This window comes from Sebastes fasciatus, chromosome 4 (assembly GCF_043250625.1).
Source record: "Sebastes fasciatus isolate fSebFas1 chromosome 4, fSebFas1.pri, whole genome shotgun sequence".
Lineage (NCBI taxonomy): Eukaryota > Metazoa > Chordata > Actinopteri > Perciformes > Sebastidae > Sebastes > Sebastes fasciatus.
Window position 1 is genome coordinate 30,746,961 of NC_133798.1, and position 21,158 is coordinate 30,768,118.

The window sequence follows — 21,158 nt, forward strand, 5'->3', positions numbered from 1 at the left end:
GGTTGAGATTATAAAAAAGGACACAAAGGTGTTAAGAATTGCCATAAGTTTGTTAGGGTTAGTTAAACCAGATAACGAGAAGATACCCTGGGTATGTTGAACTGGCTTCCTAGTAAAGGCCTACGGGCAGGTTGAGGTTGTATTTATACACAACTGCTGTCAGTGCTGCCACTTCATCTCCCATCTTCTTTCGTTTTTTACACTTGAACTGAAACTGTCAGCCCAATTTATCTCTTTATCTATGATACCTTCATCTTCAGCTATCACTGCCGTACAAAAATATTATAAAAAGAAATCATCCTGTATCGAAGCAAAAAATAGTTTCTGGTTGAATGATTTCACTGAGTGGATCAACTCAGATGTGAAGGGAAGCAGACTTGGATTTCAATTTTAATTATTAACTTGACGTACGGGTGTTTATCGCTTCACCTTCTCCGATTATGAGAAACCCGTCACATGTTTAGAGCAGACGGGACGGGTCGGTTAGAGCTGCAGCAACAGGTTGATAAACAGTCGAACAGCAGACACAACAGTGTTCAGTGAATAATGAATAAGAAGGCCTGAGGTGTTGTTGGTTGTGTTTCTCTCCACAATTAACAGTGTGGACACCCAAGGCCTAAACACAACCAGTCTGTCTGCTGCGTGATAACAGAAAAATACTTTTCTCTGTACAGTATAATGAAATGTTGTATATTAAAGTAAATTTCTTTCAGTAAAAACCTGAAATCTGATGCAGAAGAAGTGACTTCTGTCTGCAGCCTTCTGTACTCTGAAGCATCTGTAGGCTGATGTGACACCTCAGTCTGTTCGGGGACGGTGATGTAATCTCCATCTAAGCATGTCTAAACGTTCAGCTTGAATCTGCTGCGTCGGTCATTTCTCTGGGTAAAAATAATCCAACTGAAGCCGCTGTCGGACATTTACAGTCCTCATCAGAACGGAGTATCAGAGGAAACCTGGACACTTCAGTTACTCAGCTGTTCTTAAGTTTGTGGCTTTTTGTGGCTTTCAACGACCTCCTTCTTCCTCTCCCACGACACATTCTCACTCCCAATTTGTCAAATACCAAACCACGTGCAATTTAGAGTCAACAATTAACCTAACCTGCATGTATTTGGGCTGTTGGAGGAAGCCAGAGAACCCGGAGAATACACACGCTAACACGGGGAGAACATGCAAACTCCACACGCCGCATAACATTTCAACATGCAACAGAGCAAACTCCAACTTGCCTCCAACATTTCATGGCAATCCATCTAATAGATATAAAAACTAAAACCTCATGTTGACTCTATAGGCTAGAGGGAAAGTCTGGGGATCACCAACGTTAGTAGAATTCATCCTCTGAGCCCCATGAACGTCTTTAGAAACATCTATCTGTCGAATAGCTGTTGAGATATTTCAGTCTGGAAGAAAGGTGAACAGCCAGACTCGAATAAGGATCTAGGGGTAGACTTTGAGGCCGGACCTGTCCAGAACTCTTCAGGTCAACATGCCATGTTGCTTTTACTGATTGAAAATCAAACGTCATGTTCAAATTATTATTATCAGTTGTGTTCCTGGTTTGAATCTAAAACAACAAATCCATAGTAACTGAAGAGTAGCAGCAGAAAGAAAAGGAGTGATAAAACTATGTTTAGAGGAAGTGACAGTGAATCGCTCCACCTGTCCTCTAGATCTCCCCACAGACACGATAATGAGCAAAATCCTCCATCTGGCAGATCGCTTACAGCAAACTCAACCCAAAAACTGTTGTCTGACTGTGCTAAATTTAATTCTGCTCTAATTAGTTTTGTGTTGAGAGGCTGTGGAGCAGGCTGGGCTGCGCCTGTGGTGATCGGAAACTAATCAATCATCAATCAGTCAGTCAGAACGAAGACAGTCCCATCTCTGGAAACAAATAAACCTCTGTATTGAACATGTGTATTAGACAGAGTTTATGACTGGCAGCTAACTGTTGACGTCTGAGCTCTCTCCAGAAGTCCAGTCCTCAAATTAAGTTCTGTATTGCCTTTCCAAAACCAAAACCAAAGGAACAAAAGTGTAAGGAATAGATAAACGGTGTCGTAACATAAACCGCAAATGTTAACATAGCTTATAGCACTAACTAGCATTAATGTACTTCCAAAGTCAATGAACATATCATTGGCAAACTACCTTAGATTCTGGAGCAAGAAAACTTCCATCGTGTGGAAGCAGGATACTATTGAGTTTAGACTATCGAGTTTAGGCTAACGTTAACGGGTAACGTTAGTGGCAAGCTCTTTATTTGATTTGGGGAAGTTTACATTTGACCCCCAGCAAACGTTACCAGAGAGAACATAGCACTAGTCCTCATCCTTTTCCTATATGTTAGCTTAGAGTATTAGAAAGATATCATGGTGCTGTATAAATACTACTGCTAAATACTTGAAATACCACAAAACATTTTTCTTCTTGGCTGAGGTAGAAAAATTGGTGTATCGATAAAAGCAAAATGCGACAATTCATATTCAACAATTTACATTCTTACACTTAAAGGCTATTCCCGTTGCATAATCCGCTTAACGTAACTGGTAGCAGACTTGTTGGACCGTGTGAACACAGCCTCCCTCTTTCATTCCTTCAACCACCTTCTTGAAAAGGTCGGCGTTGAGATATTTGCGCGTGTCCAAAAAAAACCTGTTGATATCCAAGTCTTTCATAATGTTTAAAAATAGGTGTGTTTCTCCTTCCGACAAGAAATGTGGGCTTTTCTTTTGGGCATGAATCTCTGCAAACTGTTGGTTAGTTAGTTTCTGTACAAACGCACAGAGCTGGACGTAAACAGGCAAGAGGCCGTGTGATGCAAACTGCTCTTCCATATTCCATACTGCCATATTCTGAAAGCGCTGTATGTCCAATAATGCTCCTAAAACCTGAATAATATCAGCATATCCCACATGTCTTAATCAGAAACTGCTGCACTCAGAACATCCAAACAGAATGTGCTGTTTACATGACCCGTATCAAATTCACATTATTGTCATATTCGGAATAATAGTGTAATATTAATGTCACACAAAAACATACATTATGTGTGTGAGTACATATTGATGCTGCTGACATTGAGTGTGTGTTTCCATTTATAAACTCCGCTGGAGGCCTGAACATTACATAAAACATGACATGTGCATTATTTATCAGAGAAGAACACTCACCCGCTCCTCCGACTGCGCCGTGCCGAAGAAGATTGGGATGAAGGCGAGCCAGATGATGCAGGTTGTGTACATAGTAAATCCAATGGGCTTTGCCTCGTTGAAGGTCTCTGGCACGCCACGCGTCTTGATGGCATAAACAGTGCATGTGACCATCAAGAGGATGCTGTATCCGAGCGAGCAGATGAGCGACAGGTCGGAGATGTCGCACTTGAGGACGCCGCGAGCGTTCCCGGGATCCTGCGTACGCTGCTCACCGTAGTCCACAAAGGTGTGCGGCGGGTCGGCGGTGAACCACACGAGGACACCCAGCAGCTGAACTGAGATGAGCGAGAAGGTGATGAACAGCTGAGAGGCCGGTGAGATGAAGCGCGGCGCCGTCACCGCCTTCTTGCCCTGCTCGAAGATGCGGTGGATGCGGTTGGTCTTGGTGAGCAGCGCCGCGTTGCTGAAGCACATGCCGAGGCCCAGGAAGATGCGGCGGAAGGAGCAGACGACCACATCCGGTGCAGCGATCATGGGGAAGGTGATGATGTAACACAGGAAGATACCCGTCAGCAGCACGTAGCTCATTTCCCGCCCTGAGGCGCGAACAATGGGGGTGTCGTTGTAGCGGACGAAGGTGACAATGACAAAGGTGGTGGCGATTATGCCCAGGACGGAGATGAAGACAGGCATCAGCGCCCAGGGCGAGTGCCACTCCAGCTTGATGATGGGGATGGCCTGGCAGCCTGTGTGGTTCTGGTCGGGTCTCCTCTCGTAGGGGCAGAGCTCGCAGGTGAACTCGCTGGCCTGGAAGTGGTATCCCTCACAGCGCTCGCAGTGCCAGCAGCACGGGACGCCCTTCACCACCTTCTTCCTTTCGCCGGTCCGGCAGGGCAGGCTGCACACCGAGGCCGGCAGCGAGGGGTCGCCGCTGGTCCACTGCAGAGCCTCCATCTGAGGGAGGAACCAGGCTGGTCAACATTCATCAAGCTGAACAGCTCAGCAACATCAGAATTATCACATAATGACATCTTAGTTAAAAGAGACCCGTTTTGCTTTAGAGCTTTTTATGCTTTGTGTTGTATAGTTTTTTGTGCATGTAAAAGGTCTGCAAAGTTACAAAGCCCCGAAGTCCACACCAAAGGAAGTTACTCTGCTCCACAGAAACACTGATCCTGAACTGCCTGGAACACCTTGATTGAAGTCCCGCCTCTTCTTCCATAATGTAATGATGTCACCAAGTAACACAATTGTAAAACTGCTAGTTTGGCCCGCCTTTCAAACAAAGCTAGTTAGAGCGGAGCTGGAGCGGAGTCCAAAGAGTTTGGTTCGGTTGACCAATCACAACAGAGTGGGCCAGCTGACCAATCAGAGCAGACTGGGCTAATTTGCATAATGAGGCAGAAAGGCTTAAAGAAATGTGTGAAGAAAAGTTCAAAGAAAAGAATACATAATATGTTTGGGGAAATAAATAAGGGGTGAAATGCGAAGGGGAATTTTTGCATAAATTAATAAATGCAAAATTAATAAATACATTTAAAAATAAATAACAAATAAATAACAAATAAATGTAAAATAAATGCAAAAATAAATAAATTTAAAAACTAATACAAAATAAACATATGAATAAAGAAAAGAGAAACATTAAACAGAAGAGTAAATTAATAACATAATTAATACAAAGGTAAATGAAAAAAAAAGCAAATTAAAACAGAAATATCGATTTATGTGCATCTCCATGGCAACTGAGGTAACTCCATTCTTTATTCATTCTTCATTTGGTTTAAATGTCGGGAATAAGCTAGTCAGTGGATCTTGAGTTGAGTTTGTTTTGTCAAACTGTTGTTTCCAAGGTCAAGATTAAACTCATCATGTTTCGTAACCAGCTTAAAAAGGAGGATCTTCCACAGAATTATCATCAATACCATCTCCATTATCAGGCTTTAAAGTCCCAGTGAAATGAAATATATATTTACCCAGTTTTAATCATGTGTCCCTGTGTTAATTGTTCATAAATCTCTTGTTATATGCCAAATATTTGTCAAAAAATGAGTATCCGAGTATTTTTACATCCACTGATTGACAGATACTGACAGAATAAAACAGATTGAGATTATCTGTCCTCACGTTTAGATGCAGCTGATTGGTCCAGGTTCCGATGACCTTGTACTCTGCCATCGACCTGTTGTTGATCTGATACTGGAAGATGTCGTAGCGTCCGGGAGCGTCGCCGTTCTCGTTAAAGGTGACCGGAGTCCCTGCACTTCCTGTATAGACACCAAGAAAAGAACAGATTCTGAGCTCAGACGTTGTTGACAAGCATTTATTTAGGTGACTCTCTTCTCTGTGACAGTAATTGTACATCATTTTGTGATAATTTGTGTGTTTTTAAGCTTGGGAGCAGTGGTTTCTTGATGCTAGACTGCTCGTCTCCCGCTCTTACATTTTTGGATCACTTATCTGAATTGCAGCTTTCTGATTGTCAAGTCACTTAAAGTGCTCCTTCCTCTACAGTTTCAAGAAAAGACAAATAGTAAATCCCAAACAATGAAGGTGGGGGATGAAATGTGCGAGAACCGATGTGTGTTTAGAGTGTTTGAACCGTAGACAGTATAAACTATGGACGTAGTCTCCGTGACGTCACCCATAGATTTCTGTGGAGCTGTTATGAAGCTCAAAGTCGGTGGCTGCGGCCGTCGTCATGTTGGCAGTGACGACACAGCGTATAGAAGAGAGTATAGAAGCAAAGAAACAAAACTCAGGTGTTTTTTCGACAACAGCTGCTGCCGCCATTTTGGACTGAAAGCGCTTATTATATTCATAATATTTCATTATTCAACACAGGCCATTTTTGTAGAACATGATAATAGAATAGAAAATAATTTTGTTTTATTTTTGTACAGCACTTATCAGGCGGATGTTTTACTGGCGCCTGGTAGTCGCTTTCAGTCCAAAATGGCAGAAGCGTAGCTTTGCTGCTGGGCGATGATGTTGCAATGGAACAAACGATTGACTTTCACTTCTTGTCAATATGTTCTTTGGCCTTACTCCCGGCTAATTCAAAAATGGGTAAAGAGGTGGATCGTCAGTGAAGCTGAGGCGGCCCGGTTGACGCAGCTGAGCAGACAGCTAGAAGCTAGCGACCTGTCACCCACCTAGCGGCCACGCCCTCAATTATGCCTAACTTTAAGCCTTAATATAATTGAAATGAGTGAGTTGTATACAACTTCACCTCCTGTATAGTTGTCACAAACGGGGAAATTAGCTATGGAGACCAAAACCGTTTTTGTATCCGGCTGTAAACATGTTTATTTCTGCTGTAACATGGAGGTTTATGGGGATTGACTCCCTTTTGGAGCCTCAAGTACCCAGAAGAAGAACTGCGCAGTTTTTGGCACTTCGGGGTTGGCTTCATTTCTCATTATTGGAGGTTGCCGTTTGGTTAGAACACATTGAAGCAGATTATACCGTAGAGGTTTTAGAACTTTACATTCATTAAATTAATTTGGTGACTTGCTTTTTTTTTACACATCTGGAGCAATGTGAGGTTCGGTATCTTGCTCCAGGACACTTAAACATGTGGACAGGAGGAGAACTGAACCACCAACCCTGCGATTAATGGCTGACCTGCTTTGCCATGGAAGATAAAGCCAACCCTTCCTTGATTTTTCTCATCATGATTGAATCTGTTCGAACTAACAATGAATCCAAACTGACCACTGACTCACTGTTCTCTGTTAAGGACTCTACTGTATGTGATGTGGCCAGTGTGTGTTGAACAAAGTGTTGGTTTTGTGTCTGTGTTGTCCTTTAAAGCAATAAGCTGTTATTTTCTCTCAGGTTTTTTCTGGCGATGCAGGTTTGAGTCATCTTATCACAGTTTCCTCGCCAACTACTACTACTACACAAACGTCTTGTTGCCATATTGACTGAATCCCTCCTGCCAAGTTAAAATATCATGCTGTCTGACACTGTTCACACTTTGCCTGCAGATTAACAACATTAAAATAAAAACATCTGAAACTGGTGACTTCAGTCAGACTCAAATGTTGTGGTTTCCGTCGTATTTTCTCCTGAGCAGTGAAGTAAAAACTGCCACATACTGTAGTAACATGTGAAACAGGAATATTCTGAGCGTTAACACATTATTCTGTAAAGTGTTCGGGTCACTTGACATCACAGGGTACGCTCTTTTATTCCCTGTAATGATTCATGATGCTCTATTTTGTTTAATTCATGAATGCACATTTGCTGATGGGGTTTATTTCACAACAATGACCCGCTAGCTGTACATTATCCCGCTTATTATACGGCTACTTACTTACTTATTACACATGAACTTTTGTTTACAGTAAACAGTGACGAGGACAGCTCAGAAAATGAGGGAGAAATGAACATCCCTCAAAGAAATTAATGAAAGAATGGTTAATGGTAAGGCACCAAATTTGAAAATCCATAATGTTTGAGTGTTTGAACATTACGAAGAACACTCAGATGTTCATTAAATCCTCCTAAACTTGATGTTTTTGTTTTCAGATACGGCGTCTTTTTCTTCCAGCTGCTGTATTCACTGTATTGTGTCGTTATCGTACAGTATAGTGCTGTTGCTGTACTCCTCGCTGCAGGGCAAACTTAACACCGGGGACGGCAGAGTCTCGAACTGGAAGCGGATTAGTTTGGAGCTGCTGAAGCCGAGAGGAAGTGCAGCAGATTGAAGCTAAAGAGCAGAACAACAACAACAACAAAAAAGAAAAACAGATTTATAATGAAGTGAGTGGGCGCCAGTTTGATTCCATCCTGCCCCGATTTCCTTCTTCAACATGAATAAAGGCATCACAAATCACATCAGTGTGGCGGTGAATCACCAAAACTTGCCTCAGGATGTAGAAACCCCCCCTCCAAACACCACCTCGTCCTTTCCATCCCCCACTTCACTTCACTTAATTTCACTCCAGAGAATCTGTGTTGATACAGAATTAACGTCCTCGCTGCACATCATTTCCAAACACGATAATCATAATAACTCTGTGGTGACACGCTGCAGCTTTGTCATTTAACACAATAAGACAAGCCACAAACAAATCCTGCTCCTCAAGTCTCTTTGAGGAACAAACCGCTGGATTCATCTTTTGGCTCATTTGCTTTAAACAACACTTTACATACTGTAACTGATAATCAATGCCACGTTATGCTGTTGTTTGTCTGTCGAACTAGATCAGACGTTTTCAAGATTCCTCCCGACGATTGTCAGCAAAGCCCAGATTGTTTGATGGTTCTAAAGATTATCTGTGGTGTGAGGCATGTTAAGAGTGTTTTTTAATTCCCCCAATCAGCTCAGAAGTCCATCCTGGCCGCTCCGATTTCAAATCGTTAATATTAAACATGTTCAATATTTACGATCAGATATTCTGTTCACACACGTGTGTGGGGAACCCCGAGGACAGCTAATGCATGAGCTAATGCAAAACGTGAAGCATAAAGTAGTAGTAAAATGGAGCTCAGAAATGGAGGACCAACTTGTTGATTTGTGGCAACAATACGAGTGTTTATTTAACATGTCTCCATGACTTCATCCATCCATCATTCGTTAATTTTCAGTACAAAGTAGTGTAAAACATCGCTAATTCTTCCTGCCCGTCGTCTACCATGTTTGTTTACACTAAAGTTACGTTTGATTGCACAAGATTTCCGTTTTTTTTAGTGGGGACTCTTGTTGTTGATAAATGAATCTGTTAGTGTGTGTCGTGCTGTTTTGGCCAAATCGCAGCTCACCACACACTATAGGAACAAAACTGATGAATTTAACAGAACATTTCGTTATGTGTGGCGTCTCTCACATTTTCAAAATATGTTAAGATTTGACAAATCTTTTAGCGAGAGCCAGCCTTTAGATAAACTCCAATGAGATGATCATGTTGCTTTGTGTCTGTTAAATGTGGAATCAGGGAGCCGTTTGTTAACAAGTCAGCCACAGCTACTCAGGCAATAACATGTTCGTTATTGTCAAAAACAATCAATGCAGGTTTAATTCATGCACCTTGAGTTTGGGTTTGTTTGGGTCTCAGGTCGGGTCTTGGATATCAGTAACCAAGTGGACACGGAGACCTTTAATCAGAAGGTCATGAAAATCGATTGGATTCGTCATGTGAGAGCTATAAATATCCATAATAGATTTCATGGAAGTCCGATTGTTACAGAGATATCATCCTCCAAGGTGTTGTTCTGACGGACACACATTGCCATTCTTAGGCCTAATGACAAAACCAAGATAGAGACAGCTGATTTGTTAAAGGACCACCAAGAACCACCAACTCAGGCCATTTCGGTAGAATATGACACTAGAATAGAAATCATTTTGTTTTACTTTTACTTTTTAGGCGGACGTTTTACTGGCGTCCACTAGTCACTCTCACAGTCCAAAATGGCAGGAGAGTATCTTTGTAGCTGGGTGCTGATTTTGCAACGGAATGAACAATTGACTTTCACTTCTTGACAATATACGTTCTCTGGTTGTAGCTAGTGTGGTAGTGGGCCAATCACACGTTGCATTAAATAGAAGAACGCTTGCGGTGACTGGTTGCGAGCAAAATCATACAAATAGCCATTTTTTTCTAGATCTGAGCACAAAAAGGATCAATTGAAGGTATTATTTGACCGGAGAAGTTTCGATACCACTTGGTGCTGGGTTATTTCTGACGATACCTTAAAGGTATCGAGTACCCAGTCCTATCTGCTGACAAATTGTTCTCATGAGATTTAAACCATGACTTCCATTCAAGGTGTTGAATGCAGTTCTTACTGGCTGTGAACTTTATTTCCAGACCGTCAATACTTCGCTGCCGCCAGTGATGTCACAGCTGCAGTTTGTCATCATGTCAGAGCAGAAAGAGACCTGATGCTTCATTAATCCACCCACTCGACCTGAATGGATCCGACAGCAGCAGCAGCAGCTCTTCTTCACTGCGCTGACAGGAAGTGTGTGTCTCTGTGAAACACAGCGGAGCGAGGTCTCAGGGTTTTATTGAACCGGTCGTCCTGTATCGATTGTTTCCGGGAGACCTTGGCGCGCGGCATGGGCGGTCTGGGCTGCAGCCTGGCAGCTCGTCCATTCATCTGTGTGAACGTACGCACTCTCTGCTCTTACCTCTGCATCCTCACTCTGACTGCAGCTCATTCAGGCTCCTTCACTCATTGTTGAGCTGTTTGTTGCTCTGTCGGATTTCAACATCACTGAGTTTTGATCATTTTTGATTCCACACCTGATTACCTCGACGTTTTCCTCCGTCATTCCTTTCAGACGTCTTGATTCCTCACATGTACAGTGAAAGCTATTTTTCATTCAAGCTCACAAATGCTGCTTTTGCCCGATTGTTGCCATGGTATGGTAATTATAGTAGATCACAGCAGGTGGCTGCTGATGTTGATTTTGTGATAACTAATACCCTGAAATGACGCTTTTCAGAAAGAGCAATAAAAGAAATCCTCTCAAAGATCACACACAGAGAACTGAAAGCTTTGCTTTGAACAGAAGAACCTGGAGGAGGTTTTGTGGTTTTAAATCATTCTCGAAAAGTCGCTAGAGGTCACCAAATGCCGCTGCGTGCTAAATTGAATATGCACAACCTTGTGTAATGATTTGCATATACATGTATTAAAAGTTTAAACATTTTAATAAAACTTAAACTAACTAACTCGAAGAGTACATCCACATTAAGCCGGACACATTTAGAAAAAGCCTTTCTGTTTCAGTCTTCCATCCACACTCTAGCTTGGCATTTTTCCCGCCCAAAAATGGAGCTTTTCCAACGTGTCTCCAGAGAAAATCAATCTTAAAATCCCAGCTGGGTGTTTTAATGAGAATGGGGAAAACTTTGAGTCAAACCTGCCAAGTCACGTAAAAAACGGTAATTAAAGTTAAAGAAGAGAAATGCGCTTTGAATGTTATCAGCCGATTGAATGGGCGTTATCAGCGTTATTACCCGGCTTTGTTGAATACTCGATTCTGATTGGTCAATTGTTATTTCTTTACAGCAGACCGTTGCTATGTATAACAGACCGTTGCTATGGGTGCAGTTCTGATGTCGGATTTTGTGAAAACAAGTGTTTAAAACGCTAGATATGTCATTTAGAACAAAAGCAAAGGAGACGGAGTTCCCATTTCCCAAAGTATTGGACTCCTCCTTTAATCGTGAGGTTCACACAGTGCAGGAACAAACAGCTGAGCTCTCTCTGCTTGTTTCCTCTTCCTGCTTTGTTCAGCAGTTTATAAAAAGCTGCATATATTGAAGTGAAGTATCAGCGGGAGATGAGCTCCTCACATATTCATCACTTCACTCACCTACAGTATATCTGCTCCCCCCCATCACTGATCTGACTGTAAAGGGTTTCTCTTCCTGCAGCTCCACAGGGTCAGTCACGCTGCATCCCTCCTAAAAACAGCAACAACAAGCTTTTATCGCCTCTTAGTAAGCATCCGCTGTCCAAATGAATCAGGGGAGGGGGGATCTCCCTGATGTCCCCCCCTCCCTCGCCCTGCTGATCGTGTTCAAACAGGACATTACAATAGGATGGCTTTAGCACAGTGAGCGCTAACATTAGCCACAAAGTGTCTCGATTAGCCTCCCGACGCTCCTCTAAAAATAAGCACACGGGCGAGGCGAACACGGGTGAGTTAGCGATTAGCCCCCCGGCCGCCACCGCCACAGAGCCCTCGCTTCGTCCTGGATTCGCTGCATTAACATACATGGAATTATGGGTAACCCCGTTGCCCCGCGTTCAGAGAAGTGAAGCATAACAAACAAAACAGAGAAGTAGCTCGAGTTTGATTTATGTCAACGTTTGATGTATGTGAAGGTTCAACCGAGCATGCTGTTCACAGATTCACGCAGGAGAAAAGCCCCAAAAGCAGCGGACATGAGTGTGTGGTGTGTGTGTGTGTGTGCGTGTGTGTGTGTGTGTGTGTGTGCTTAATAAACTCAATCAGGCACAAATCACATGAGCCACATGCTGCTGAGCCAGGATTCAGTCATGATGCATGTGCGCTGCTGCAGAAGCTGCAACCTGGAGCTTCGCTGAGGAGAATCTCAACCTACTTTTATGATCAGATAACAGTCTTTGATCAATATAAATTAAATTTTTTGGTGATTGGTCTCCTTACTTTAATAATGACAAACAAACGGTATATACATACGTTTTAGATTTTTGACTTCCTATTCAATTACCGCCTATAATTAATGTGTGTTTAAATGTATACGACAGTATTGTTGAAATCTTGGGGGGAAAAAATCCAGAAAGATCCTTTCTCCAGAGAGAATCACACAAAAGCGCCACTTTAAAGCTTTGTGAGATGCAAGTTTCTTAAAAATAAGTCATTCAGCATGAAAAAAAGCATAGAAAATTACTAATCGACTAAAAGGAGGTAGCCCTAATGTTACTATATTTGCAACATATACTAGAAATCATGTACTTATTTACAGTTTTAATGCTGTGACGTTTCACATTTTTTGATGCATTTTCCCAGTTCCAGTGAGCCAATCATTTCCATTCATTTCTGTAAGCATTACCAAGCAATGCAACTTTGACAGAACTAACGCAGACTCGATGTTGAAAGTGATGGATTACACAACTCAAACACGTTTTATGTGTAAAACTGGTGTTTTTTTTTGACAGCAGCTGTGAGAAGTTCCCACTTTGCAAAAATGTCCTGAAAATCAAAAACTGGTCCTCACAAAGATATAAGAAGCAGAAGACACAAACGCATTATTTCCTGAATCTGCTTTATCGTCCTGAATTCCTCCATAATAAGATTCCTCCTCTGGGCTGTAATCTGAAAGATGACTGACTAATCTTTCTGTCTGTGACACGTTCCCTGTTTCTGCCCCCGTTTGCTTTAATTCACTGAATGAGGCAACTAACTGTTTAATGTTTAAAACCGTGACGTGCAGACCCTCAAACCCGACTTTAACTGTGCACAGATTTACTGTTTGGGGCCTGCGGGTGAAACTCACCGCTGATTCAATGTTTAATGTCTCTCCTCCTCCTGCAGAAATAACATCCAGCAGCTCCTCACATCCATCAGGCCCGGCGGCACCGAGAGATGAATCCCTGAGAGCTCAACACATCAGCCACAGAATCTGCTCAATCTCCTCCTCGCTCTCTTTTATTTGTGTCCTATCCCTCTGTGCTGAGCAGGTAGATAGAAAAATTATTCAAATTGAATCCCTGTCCGCAGGTAGGAGGAGGAAGAGGGGAGGAGACGGGCTGAGAAATACGGGAATATAAGGGAAGATCTCCTATCTGAAGTATTATAATTTACAGGAAGCTACCAGAGAGGATTCCAACTATCATCACAGGAAGTATCACCAAAACTGATACTGTTGAGATGTGTTCAGACACACAGGGACAAGGTGACGTCTTCATTATGTCTTGTTTTGTCCGAACAACCGTCCGAAACCCCAAAATATTAAATTTTAAATTATATAAAAAACAGATAAAAGTGGAAAATATTCACATTTAAGAAGCTGGTACCAGCAAAAGTGACTCAAATGATTAATCGATCTGTAAAATAGTTGCAGATTAATTTTTCTGCCGATCAACAAATTGATTAGTTGTTTCAGCTCTAACCATTGATGGAATGTAACTAAGTACAATTACTCAAGTACTTTAATACTGATTCAAATCACTTTTACTTTACTTGAGTATTTCCACTCTATGTTACTGTATAGTTCTTCTCGACTACATCTCAGACAAATATTGTACTTTTTACTACATTTATTTAGTTACTTTGCAGATTCAGATCGTTAAAACAATAATAAATCAATTCATAAATGATGACTTATTATTAAAGATTTATCTACTCAGCAGTATATGAAGTATACAGAAATGAGCTCCACCTTTACCAGCTGCAACATTAAAGTGATGAACACATTAATGCATCAATAATAATAATCCAGTAATATAATATATATTATTCTGCATAATGAGTAGTTATGCTTTTGGTACTTTAATTATATTTTGATGCTGATACTTTTGTACATAAAGCTACTAGTTTAAGAACTTTAATTTTGTGTTGATTTTGGTGGTCTTCAAGGACAAAAGCCGGTAGTGTTTCCGAGCACCAGAGTCCCTTTAGAAAACCTCTCGTTTTACTGCAGCAGGCTCTGACGGTCCGTCCCGCTCCGTCCTGGTTCTGGCTCTCCCTTCCCTCCAGCGGGCCCAGCAACATGGCCTGGGTCTCCAGCAGCGTGGTGTCAATTTTGGCTCCCAGCGGGGACCGGTGGCGTGCTATCAGGCGCGGAGCTCTGACTGCAGGTCAAGGGAGGCCTCGCTGGAGTCTTAGCTGAAGTAGTTACGGACCCGGTGGCACCGATAACAATATAGAAATAGTCAATCTTCTCGCTGATGGTCTCGTTTGCTTACGTAGGTCATATAAAGGCATCAGTATGAAACTGAGACTGTTTCATAACCAGTTAAAAGTTCCTCACAGTAACATTTTGAATGCAGGACTTATTTGTACACTGTGGTATTACTACTTTTACTTACGTGTACTTCCCAAAATGTTGAACTATTGTGTACTTTAAGTGTTGCTCCGCAGAGAAAGATGTGAGCAGAAAGAAGCAGCAGAGTTAATCTGCTGCAGTCCAACTCTCCATCAGCTGGTCACTCTGTGCTGAGGGACGCCGGGCACAAGGCCATCTTTTACCCACAATCCACCAGTAGTTCACTGGGGCACATTTGGTGGTCACAGATCACAGCAGGACACACGGGGCGCTTCAGAGATGACATGTCCCCTACACTCTGAAGGGCCCACTGGCCACTGTCCCCATCAGGACCAACAAAAACAAAGACTCTGTCACACTACGACCTACAGCCATGATAATGACCACGCACATGTCGACCAATCATATCGTTGTAGACAGGCGGATCATCGTCAACATCACCGACAAGACTGTCAGGTTAACTTGATCAGACAAGGAGGTGTGGAGTTAGAAAGAAGCGGTCTTACCAGACCTCTGTAGCCGGCTGCTGTCAGGCCAATTTTAAGCGAACTTTTGAAATGTCAAAAAAGACATGCGAATTAGGCGTTTTTCCATCAACTCGTTTGGAGCGAATAAACTCGGCTACAGAGTAGTTTCGTCAGAAGTTGACGCTATAGGCGCACAATGGATGCACAATGATTGATTATGATTGGATACGATCTTAGTGTCTCTTGTAGTCATTTGTTTTGAATTATCAACTAACTGTATTTCGTATTTATTTTCATTAGATTTGTGAGGGAGTCGGTGGTTATATCATCGTGTTGTGTAATCAAAAGGACCCTGGGAAGATTACCGAACACGCACACCTTGAAAAAGAAAAGAAAAAGTCTCATTCAGCTTCAGCCTTCAGCAGGAGTGAAGAAACTGAAGACTGCGTCTGTAACGTGTGTTTTCTTCTCTTTACCACTTTAAATGAGAGAAATTCTCCTCGCAGAGTCGTGAAAAAAAAGAAGGCCTTGGTGATGAATGCCATCGTTCAGAAGCCAGAAGGGGAAAATGAGCTCCATCAAAGCTTTTGTGAAAACCTACGGACGGCCTTGATTCAACCAGAGAGAAAAGGTTCAATTCACATGTTTGAATATAGACACGACAACGGCAGGAACGGAGGGGAAGAAAAGCAAATTAATCATAAATCATCCTTTTTATATGAGCTCCTAATAAATCATACGAACATGGGCGTAACTTGTTCTCTTCATCACACATTTTGAAATCCTATTCAGAGGTCAAAACTTGATATATTGACCTCATGTCTTTCATCAACAACAAAAAGGGCTTCTCTGTTTGTTGCAGAACAGCTCTGGGATCAGCTCGCAGTGGTGGAATGTAACTAAGTACATTTACTCCAGTGCTTTACTTAAGTACTTGTATTTCCATTTTATGCAACTTTATACTTCTACTCCACTACATTTCAGAGGCAAACATTGCACGTTTTACTCCACTACATTTATTTTAAAACTAAAGTTAATTACAGATTCAGATTATTAACAAAACATATAAATCAGGTTGGTTAGGTTTAGGCAACAAAACTACTTACTTAGGTTTAGGAAAAGATCGATTTATTTAGGATTAGGCAAGAAAACTACTTAGTTGGGCTTCAGAAAAGATCGTGGTTTGGTTGAAAGTAACTCCGGAAGTGGCGTTACTTAAGTACGTAACTTACGTGACAAATAAATCAACGTTGACTTGTGGTTACACGGGACACGAACGCCGGTCTCCTGGGCGAAAGTCTGGTATTTTTTTGACCCACTTATCCACCCCGACCTCCTCCCTATGCTGCGCTCGCCGCTCTTTATACTTCCTGGTTGGTTTATGATTATGTGAATTACACAAGAATTGCATTTGTGGGATATGCATAAATTGCAGTACATTACTTCGCAGGTAGGCTACGAACAGAGACCAGCCTGGGCTGTGTGAACCAATCAGAATCGTGACTTTTCACTTGTGTTTATTATAGACGGTAATAGCAACAGAAGCTATAAGAGACAAAACTGTAAATGGAACAAAGGAAAAAGTGAGTTTTAAGATGATGATGTCAAACCTCCTGAATCTTGCAGACAAATATCTAAACTATCTAAATTAATATGATCGTCTAACTGCGTCTTGACCCGTCAAACTTCTTTTTAAGGATGCCACTGTGTTCCCAGGCATTATTATATCTAACAGAAATGGTGGGACAAAACCACCCAAATAAAACATCATAATAAACTGGAATTATCCTTTAAAAAGAACAACCAGCTCGTCCACAGTCCTATAGAAAAACACATACTTGCTTTCATCCTCTGTCTCGTAAGTCTCGGCCCATAGGAGGAGGAGTTTGAGGTTTAATATTCCACAGCTGCGTGTGTGAAGTTTTGTGATTATTAAAGTTGTGTGAAAGCAGGCGGATCATCAGACTGCAGCTCCCACTGAGCTGAGAATATAATGAATCTGGAAAAAAAACAGGAGGAAATAAAAAGCCGGCGACCATATCCAGTGTTTAATAACGAGCGGGAGGATTCCCTGATGACGGCGTCAGCATTCACACTTCCTGCTGACAAAGACCTTCGCCCGCCGGGAGATCGGCCGCCATGACGAAGAAGAAGATGGAGAAAATGGAGAGGAAGAGGAATGAAGTAAAGAAATAAAAGAAGGGTTAATAGTTCTTCCTGATGAAGGTCGGGACGACAAATAACCTTTTTTATCGTCTTCTTTTTCTTCCTGAATCGCCTGGTTTGTCTTTTTTTTCTAAAGTTTTCCACCTCGTGCTTCAGCGTCACGTTGCTCATATCCCATCAGAGAAACTTCATGACTTCAGTCAATCGTTCCTGGTTCATGAAAATGTTCTTGGAGTTTGAATCTCAGCTCACAGATGTTCACGAAAATGTGCAAAAATTCAAGAAGAAATATTTGTCAGAAAAGTGTGGAGACGCAGACGACTTGTTTGTACTTTAACAGAAAACGACACAGAGGTGTTGACTGTGGAGGCGGTGATTATTCAAACTCACAGCAAACCAAATGGCTCCATCACAAGTTATCCAGACTTGCTATCAGGGCTGGACCCACATTAAAATGTTCTAATTCAACTCTGATTCACCAGTTTAGGTGATGCATTATATATTTGTTTGTCGAAACAGCTTCTTTATATTGTTTAACCTTCATTTATCCACGGAGACTTCACTGAGAGCAGTGTTTGGTTCTTCACAAGGTGTCGATCACATTCACACTTGAAGCTGTCTGGTACAAACACAGTCTGATCTGTCGGCCACTGAGCAGCTCCATGTGTAGTTTGGTGGTTCTTGTTTTTTGTTATCTCTATAGATGATGTTAGTTTGTGAAAATAGCCAAGATTCTTGATGCATTTTCATCTTTAAACAAGACCTACAGTAGAATTAGTGTTGAACTATTCAGATCCTTTACTCAAGTAAAAGTACTAATACTACACTGTACACTATTATAAGTAGAAATTTAAACATCAAATTAATTGTTCAATAGTTATTCCAGCATATTTGCACCATTGCACTACTGTATTATTGTTTACATTACAGAAACAGCATGACTTATAGACATTGTAGTATTAGAAGTAGTAGCACTGTTGTGTTCATGTTTAACTTCGTGGAAGAGCTCTGGCTGAACAGCGGCGTTAAAAGAAATGTTAATGAGTTGAAAATGCTACACATGTGAGGGTGAATGATGATGATGATGATGATGAAGCAGCTCTTACCGTTGAAGCCGACGGCGCGGATGTGGGCCAGCAGCTCCTTGCCGTCGATGTTGGCCATGCGCGGGCAGAGGCCGGGGTATCCGGCGCAGAGCTCGCGGTGCATGTGGTGCAGAGCGTGGGCCATGGCGTACACGGCGTCCATCACAAACTGAACCTTGCCTTCCTGCTCGTAGGTGGAGTCACGGCCGACTTTCTCCAGAGCTGGAGCAGAGACAGAGAGGTGTCAGGTGATCAATCACTGAAATGATCAAACACATTAAAAACACACTATTGATCGTTGCGAGATACGATAGAAAGCTCCAGAACAGCTATTGAGTGGATCTGGTTGTTAGATTGTTTTGTGCTGCTTCCAACGTTAAGATTGAAATTTCAGACTCAAGTCTACGGGTGCTTTCACACTTAACCTGTTTGGTTCGGTTAAAACAAACTCAGATCCGTTAGTGCGGTTCGTTTGGGCTAGTGTGAAAGTTGTCAATCAAACCCTGGTGCGAACCAAACAACCGAACCGAGACCGCCTGAAAAGGTGGGTCTCTGTCAACGAACCAACCACAGGACTTTATGACAGCAGATATGTGTTTTTAGCGTGATTTCAAAAGCTAAAATCCATCGGCTGATTGTGAAATCTGTTCAGGAAATGATCTGTATTTAAAGCTGTAGTAGGCAGGTTGGAGCAAATATGATTAACAAAAGTTATTTTCATAAAACGGTCACTATACACGAGACAGGTAATCTGAAAAAAATCATGTTCCTCTGTGTCCTCCGGTGCTCCTAACGGCATCTGCAGGATTTCACAGACCGGAGGAAAACAACCAATCAGAGCTGATTTGGAGCCTGCCGTCTCTGAGCAGCTGTCAATCACTCGCAAACTCCGATCAAACAGTCAAACTAGGCAGCGCTGATCAAATATGAATCAATATTCTGTTATTGTAATGCCTATTTCTCTCCTCAAATGCCTTTAGAAACATCTCGTAGTGTACTGTTTAGCTGTAAAATGAGAAAGTTTGTGACCCGGAAGCCATGCTAAGATCTGCTGAGGAAATACCAAGCACCGCCCACCAGTCGGAGCAAACTTTGATTGACAGCTGCCTCCTTTGAATGAACAGCCAATAGGAACGCTCTCTCTCTAAAATGACCTGCGGTTGGTCAAAGTCTCCCGTCACGGGTTAGATATTTTAAAGCTTGAAAACAGAGCCATGAGGAGGTGCAGAAGTTTAGTTTTCTCTCAGATCACTTGAATTACAAAACGCTGAAAGCTTATTATGGAATTTTTGCCCAATGATGCCAAAGTAGGGATGATATCACGTTGCCTCTGAGCTCTTTACTCACACAAAAAAAGGTTCAGTTTTCAGATGAATTCATTATTTCCGTTGCTGACACATTGATCAAAAATATTGGTATTAGTTATAGCTAACCCCCTTCCTTTCCTGTTTGTTTCAGTTCTTACATTCATCCAACACAAACCTCCTCATCATCATCATCATCATCATGTGTTACCGCCACTGTAGCTCCGACCGCCTGGGCTCCTCATCAGGACACCTTCCAGCCTTCATCCATCAATAATCCCCATTCCATCCTTGTTCACCCCTCCACCTGACACATTACTCTTAAAAACTCATTGTACACATAAGTGGTGTGACACACTAATGTTAAGTTATTTAAGAGTGATGCATGCGGAATTGAGCTGCTCATTAACACTTCATCAAAACATCACAACAACAACAACAACAGTTGTTGAGATTAAAGTGATCGACAGACTAATTAATCATCATCTTTAGGCTCTGCTTCTAATGAGGCACAAATATGAACATCAGACGTTGAGAAGGTAAAGCAGAAAGAACAGCGAGGCCTGTTAACAAACTTTACTAATCTCCGACTGAGCTCTCTCTCTGTGCTTCCTTTACTTTGTTAAACCAAAGGTTTCGGAGTTCGTCCTTGCCGCCAGGCAGAAAGTAACTCACAAAGGATTATGGGAATGTGAAATGAGACACTTTTCCTATAACTAACCCATTAACATAAAAAAATACATTTGGCTCCATCTCATTAGCCGTGATTAAATAACAGAGTGGAAAAGACATCGTCATCTTTATTTGAAAACTCTGTAAAGTCCTCCCAAAAATTCCACTGAGTAATTAGCGTTATTAGAGCCGCGGCACACTGCGATCCCGCCGCTGGCCGGAAAGCAAAGAGGGAAGCGAAAGAGAGGAGGAGGAAACTAACTGCTGGACTGGACCCTCCATCAACAGACAAGACTTCTCTGAATTAATAGGAGCTTAGAAATGAAATCCAATTTAATTTTAATAGCAGGCGGGCGGCGGGGGATCTGTCCGACGGGAGACATTTGCTCCGGCAGTAAAGACTGATTACACGTCTGTACGGCGGTAATAAATGAGCCTTGAACGGCGAGCGGAGAGACGAGGATGTCAAACAGCCGAGGCAGAGAGGAGATGTACGGCCGAGCTGCAGATGATCGCTGCTCCCTGCAGATGATGAGTCTCCTCAATAAAGAATACACATGTTTGATCCTGGAAATTCAAATGGTGCCTGAATGCAGCGTTTAGTGTCTCCCAGTCTGACTCTGACTCAGAGAGGTTTTCCAGGACCTCAGTGGAAGGAGCTTCGCTATGCTGGAGAACAGAGGTCTTATATTTACTCTTACATTTAGATTTAAATCCAATCTGACATGATTGGAGCATGGATTGAGTGACCTGGCTCTGACTATGCAACGCTGTTTGATTTCATTCCTGTAGGAGAGATGTCAGG

The 21,158-nt window shown here is 42.1% G+C and overlaps 1 protein-coding gene across 2 annotated transcripts in view; it reads right to left on the minus strand.

Annotated features, from left to right (window-relative positions):
- The window catches only part of grm8b (glutamate receptor, metabotropic 8b), a 115,456-nt gene that overhangs the window by 19,221 nt on the left and 75,077 nt on the right, over positions 1 to 21,158 (minus strand). For both annotated transcript variants that reach the window (XM_074633557.1, XM_074633559.1), the window contains exons 7-9: positions 18,399 to 18,599; positions 5,289 to 5,428; positions 3,180 to 4,115 (exon numbers count right to left, since the gene is read on the minus strand). In XM_074633557.1, the coding sequence (XP_074489658.1) occupies positions 3,180 to 4,115; positions 5,289 to 5,428; positions 18,399 to 18,599 (1,277 nt within the window). The remainder of the gene's footprint in view (positions 1 to 3,179; positions 4,116 to 5,288; positions 5,429 to 18,398; positions 18,600 to 21,158) is intronic.